The 6,330-nt window shown below is 40.5% G+C and overlaps 1 protein-coding gene across 1 annotated transcript; it reads left to right on the plus strand.

Moving 5' to 3' along the window:
* The first annotated feature begins 245 nt into the window (after positions 1-245).
* LOC117471114 (cytochrome P450 2B4-like) lies at positions 246-5,927 on the plus strand. Its single transcript, XM_034115916.1, has 9 exons — positions 246-509; positions 661-823; positions 962-1,111; positions 1,741-1,901; positions 2,246-2,422; positions 4,663-4,804; positions 4,902-5,086; positions 5,169-5,310; positions 5,432-5,927. The coding sequence occupies exons 1-9, from the start codon at positions 267-269 to the stop codon at positions 5,611-5,613; spliced, it is 1,545 nt and encodes a 514-aa protein (XP_033971807.1). The 5' UTR covers positions 246-266; the 3' UTR covers positions 5,614-5,927.
* The last annotated feature ends 403 nt before the right edge of the window (positions 5,928-6,330 follow it).

A 6,330-nucleotide genomic window follows, 5' to 3' on the forward strand; every position in this document is an offset into this window, starting at 1 on the left:
CACACAGAGATATATTATTTTATTAATTCCTGTCAATTTCTTCAATATTAAACTTGGAAAAGAGATATTAATTACATGATTTGTCCTTATTAGTCAACTCAGATGTTGTCAGCAGGCTTCACACTGGCTTTTATTAAATGAAAATCAATAACCAGGCCAAGTTGTACAAAGGTACACAGGAGTGTCACATGGCTGACCTGTGTCCTAATGCAGCGCTCCTGCCAACATGCTGTAAAAGATAAACACCCATTTAAATATAAGCTCCAATGAAAGGATTCAAGCATAAGAGAGATCTGTTGAGCAGCAGAGATTCAAGAGGACGAAGTGTTAAGAGCATTATGGACTTTTCAACAACAGTGATCTTGGCAGGGCTGATCGTAGCTCTATTGTGGCTGTTTAGTGTCAGAAACAGAAGAAAGTATCGTCTGCCTCCAGGACCCTATGCGCTTCCTCTAGTAGGAAACTTGCCACAGCTTGACAAAAATGCACCTTTTAAAAGCTTTCTCAAGGTAAGACAAAATGTAATCGGACAACAATAATGAGAGACGACGTCTCTGCATAACCTCAGTCAAACGGATTTTTTTTATCACAAGGAAACATTTGCACTAAAAAAGCAATAGTTCATTTGCAGCCTTTAATTGCCCTAATGTGTTTTTCTAGTTCAGTGAAACCTACGGTCCTGTGATGACAGTGTACCTGGGCTGGCAGCGGACGATTGTTCTGGTAGGATACGATGCCGTGAAAGAGGCTCTGGTGGACCATGCAGATGACTTCACTGGCAGAGGTCCACTGCCGTTTCTGATGAAAGCGACCAATGGCTACGGTAACAAAAGCACTTCAAATCATTTTTCTTTGTCAAGGGACAAGTGATTTCCTAATGGTTTTAGGTCTGCACGTCTCTGTATTTACATGTATCTATAAGACCTCAGATCGTCACAAAACAACCATTTCCTTTTGTCAGGTTTGGGGATCAGTAACGGGGAACGCTGGCGCCAACTTCGACGTTTCACACTGACAACCTTAAGAGACTTTGGGATGGGACGCAAAGGCATGGAACAGTGGATCCAAGAAGAGAGCCAACATTTGAGGGATCGCGTAAAAACGTTCAAAGGTGTGTTTTCAGCTGTTGTGGGAGACTGTGAAAGCATTGTTCAGTTGTTCGGATATATGCATCTCTCTTGCTTGAGCTGCACTCTTTAAGCCTTATCTCTTTTTGATGGCAGTTGGTTCAAAGTAAACACAGACTATGTTACACAATCGGCTAAAACAGTGAACCTTCATTTAAAGCCTTGATTTACTAAGAAAGCAAATGAAGCATTTTAAGCTTTATTTAAATCTGAACAATTGGCAAGCAACAAACTGAATATTTTCAAATTATATGTTGATCATTAACAGGTAATGAGTAAATTAAGCTAGCAAGAGTTTGGTGGATATTGATATCCTCAACTAAAAACCATGCAAGGTTGAATGGCAGTTCGACTTCTTACAGTGTTGTGACATTAACAGATACCACCTTTTTTATTTAGTATTTCAATTAAACAAAAACGCTGGTTCCAACACATCCAAAGTGAGCTTAAACATGTTCAAACCCCAGCAAAGTTAGCAGTTTTTAGCATTTGAAAAACAGTTGTATGGCAGGTAAGATTAATTCTCAATGGATGTTGTGACCTGCCAACACCACCTTTTTTCTTCTGATCAGAATGTTTATAAGTCCAATTGTGTTTCCCTCTTCCCTTCCAGCCAAGCCATTTGACCCCTCATTCTTGTTGAGTCTCAGCGCGTCCAATGTGATCTGCTGCCTGGTGTTTGGCCAACGCTTCAAATATGAAGATGAGAAGTTCCTGTCTCTTCTGCAGATACTAACAAAAACCTTGAAATTTGCTAGTAGTCCCTGGGGTCAGGTATGAAGGGGAGGCCCGAATCCTACTTAATATCATGTCTATGATTTTTTAAGTTAAATAGAAGTTGGGACAGGTAATGGTGGAAATATTCAGAGAGAATACTGTAAAGATGCATTCACATTATACTGTATGTGCCTCTGCTGACGCTTTAGCGCAATCACTCGAAATTGTCTCCAAGCGCTGCGCTCAAAGTTGAAATTATTTACGAAATTCACATTGCGTTTCATGTGAATGCAGCTTAACAATAATATACAGCATTTTGCAACGATAGCCGCAACACACTGAATACATTATGAACCCCTGTGAAACAAAGCTTGAGTGTACTGTCTGCCTCCCTGATACAGATGTACAACGTCTTTCCCCGCATCGTGGAGCATCTTCCCGGCAGCCATAACACTGCTTTTGCCCAGATTCAGGAGATAAGAGGGTTTGTGTCCATGCAGATCCAAGAGCACAAAGAGACAATGGACCCAAGCTCACCGAGGGACTTTATTGACAGCTTTCTCATCCGAAGCAATCAGGTAGGACTGGACAATTTGCTTTGTTTAAAGGTCCCATGTCATGCTTTTCCGGTTATTACCCGTCCCCTTGTGTGTTATGTAGCTTTTTCTGCATGTAAACGGTCTGCAAAGTCACAAACCCTCAAAGTACACCCTGTAGCGAGTAAAACTCTAACACAGAAAATACCTGTCTATGCTGCCCCAGAACGCCTCGTTGGAGATTTTTCTTTTTCCCTTCCTGAGTATAGTGACGTAGGCAAGGCAAGGCAAGTTTATTTATATAGCACCTTTCAACACAAGGCAATTCAAAGTGCTTTACAAAAATGAAAGACATTAACCTCTAAAGCCCTGAGCCTGTTTTTCAGGTCTCAGGCTCGAAAATGACATTCCCAGAACAAATGACCATATCTTCCCTTCTAAAAGGGTTAAATTAATAATCTTTGTTCTCAAAGTAATGATAAACCTGTGAGTTGGATGTAGAAAAGTCAGAATCAATATAGATGTTTTTTATTTTAAAGAAAATTCAGATTTAATTATGTTTTACTTATAGTGAAAACTACCCTTGGATGATGGGTTAGTAGACTAAAAGCTTTAGGAATCCAAAGTACAACATATAATAAGTACCCTGTATCAAGATTGATGCAAAACAAGTGAAATTTGACCTTTTTAGAGAGATTTAGCAAAAAAAAAACACTTCTGGGGTCATTTGGGTGGATTTGACCTATCTCTGGCCCCCCTTGGTCGATTTTGATGAATGAAATCTCTTTATAACCGCTAGAGCCAATGGAATCGAGGGAAAGTTCTATACACACCAACACGTTAACAAATAAGGAGTGAGAGTGACGCGTGGCCAAAACCGGAAGCTGCATACACTCTGGTGGCTACCATTAGCAGCTAACTTTTTCTCTCCGATCTTTACATAAAAATGGAATTATGGATTATAAATAATTTTTTCAAAGCTACAGATACATTATTAACCTATGGATCAACCGATTCAGCCACGTTTTTTCTCGTTTTAATGCCATTGAAGACGTCTTTTGATCAGATTGACAGCTACGGTGAGACGATCTCCCGTAAAAGCTCCGTAAAGGTACGTGTTGTGATGTCTGTGTTTGCTTCCCCTGTCGCGAGTTTGGATCGATCAGTGATGATACTATACCTAAATAATCAGTGGAGTCTCAGCTTTAATCGGATATATTGTATGTGCAGCTACGATAAGTAATAAGGGTATCTTTATCTTGAATTCTGTGCTAAAGTGCGTTAGCATTTTTTCGCTTAGTGCTAATTCAGAGGCTTGGTATTACCCTTGTGTTTTGTTTTGGTAAAAATTGTTCATATCTTCAGTTAGCTGAGATTCTTCCCGTTAATCTGGTGCTACACATTAATAGTTTCATAAATGTTAAGAAGCCCTGAGACACAGTCTCGAAAAAAAACGGTGGGGGGGGGGTCCACTGGGGGGACCGTCGTCCTTAAGAGGTTAAGAAAAAACGTAACGATACCAAGGTCCAAATGGACCAATCCGCGGAGCTTCGCCGGCACACACACACTCAGCCTTATCTTTTCTCAGCCGCAGCTCCGCGGATCTCCGCACACAGCCAGGCTGTGAATGTGTGTGTGTGCTCAGGCTGAGTTCCGCGGTGTCTCGCTGTCTTGCAGACCCCACGCAGCAACCAGGAAACGACACCAGTAATACAGCTCACACTGTCCGCTCCTCGAGCCTCAAAGGCGGAGCAGCGAACCCCGCAACGTCCCCCCCACGCAGCATTCTCATCTGTTTGTCATTACTGATGTCATTTTCTGGTTGCTAACAAACGCCATTGTAACACATAAACACTGATCTTCAGCTGTAACGGTGGTTGACTAATCAGAACAGAGTGGGCTGCAGGAGCTCCAACAAGGCGTGTAGGACAGAGAGTGAATACACATACAATACAGAGATGCTGTATGATAAAACCAATGTGATTTTGGAACATTGAACAATGGTAGCAAAAAGTAGACCTCAAGAATGGAATTATGATCCATTGTGATCAGTAGAAATGACCATGACATGGGACCTTTAAGAAACCCGGGACCACACTGCGCAATATAACTTTGATCGTGGAATTTCTTAAAATTCCTCTGTATCCAATTAAACATCCCTTCACATTACTTTGGATGCTAAGAAAGGTTTTCCTGATGTACCTATGGCAGATGTCATCAGAAAAAAAATATTTGCTGTTTGCTGTGCATTTTGTAGCATTTATACCAATATAACTTCTCAGGAAAAGGACATTCCTTCAACGGAGTTCCACCATGAAAACTTGGTCTCGACTGTGCTGAATCTCTTCCTGGCAGGAACGGAAACAACCAGCTCAACCATTAGATATGCCCTCAGTTTGTTCATAAAATACCCAGACATACAGGGTAAGTCCCCCAACAGGAAACACAGCCCTTTTTTACCAGTTCTACAAACATCTATAATCCTGTATTTACCTTTTATGTTTTGCTTGCTCCCGTACAGAGAAAATGCAGCATGAGATTGACACTGTGATTGGACAAAGTTGTCCTAGCATGGAGAACAGGAAGTCCCTCCCCTTTACTGATGCAGTCATCCATGAGGTGCAGCGCTTTCTGGACATTGTCCCATTCAGCCTCCCTCACTACACACTCCATGACATCTCTTTCAGGGGTTACACAATCCCCAAGGTATTGTCCATCCCAAGATATAATATCCAATGACAGAGACAAATCCTTATTACACTAACATATCTCTCACATGTCTTAATAGGAGACTGTGATTATTCCTTTGCTTCACTCTGTGCTGAAAGACGAAAAGCATTGGGAGACTCCCTGGACCTTCAACCCTAAGCACTTCCTGGACCAGAATGACAACTTTAAGAAAAATCCTTCTTTCATGCCTTTTTCTGCAGGTAAAATGCGGCATTCCGCTAGTTGAGTCATGTTTTTGCTAAAACCTGACTCATTGCCCAGTAACAATCGTAAACGCAATTGTATTTTTATTTTGAAGTTTGTGGTTTTATCTCTTCACAGGGAAGAGAGCCTGTGTTGGTGAGTCTCTGGCTCGTATGGAGCTTTTTATCTTCCTAGTGTCACTGCTGCAGAATTTCACTTTTTCCTGCACTGGAGGCCCCGACACTATCAACCTCAATCCAGAGTACAGCAGCTTCGCCAATGTGCCTCACTCCTCCGAGATCATCGCCACGCCGCGTTGAGAGTCAAGGCCGACTACATACCATATATTGCTGTTCTTGGGTTTTGCAATGTTTGATGTGCAGATAATAATAATAATAGATTCATTTTGTTAGCGCTTTTACAGGTGCTCAAAGACGCTTTACAGATATAGTGAAAAAATGATTGCTATTATTATTATTTTGCTAAATGATTGCAAAATAATGTTTGCTGTTACCTGGTGAATATACAGACTATCAACTAACATTAGGAAGTGTTCTCTCCAAGAATAATTTTGCATCCTCCTGTCGACAACCCTGGTTTTGTTTCTCTTCTTAATAAAAAATATAAAAATAAATTATTGGTTTCTCTGTTAATTAGAAATGCCTTAACCCTCTGGAGTCTAAGGGTATTTTTAGATGTTTCCTTAAATCACCTTTTAAATGTACTTCTTATAACATGGCACCCCATGCGTTCTCTGGTCTTGCTATAAATGCAAATTACTCACCTTAGAGCACTGTGTGATGAGATAAGTAGCTCTAAAGCTTAACATTTGACATCCGATTTTCGGAAAATCTTCAAAACTCTTGTGAAAACACAAATGTACTCATGTCATCCAATTTTCTTGGTGTTTTAGATTTGGTTACCAAAGTCTTAGGATCACAAAAGTAGTGAAATATTTGAATTGCACTGTATATAAATGTGTAATTCATGTCTAAAATGAAACAAATTAAATTCGAATTTTTATAAAAATAGGTGTT

The sequence above is a fragment of the Trematomus bernacchii genome, unplaced genomic scaffold (genome assembly GCF_902827165.1).
Source record: "Trematomus bernacchii unplaced genomic scaffold, fTreBer1.1, whole genome shotgun sequence".
NCBI classification, from domain to species: Eukaryota; Metazoa; Chordata; class Actinopteri; order Perciformes; family Nototheniidae; genus Trematomus; species Trematomus bernacchii.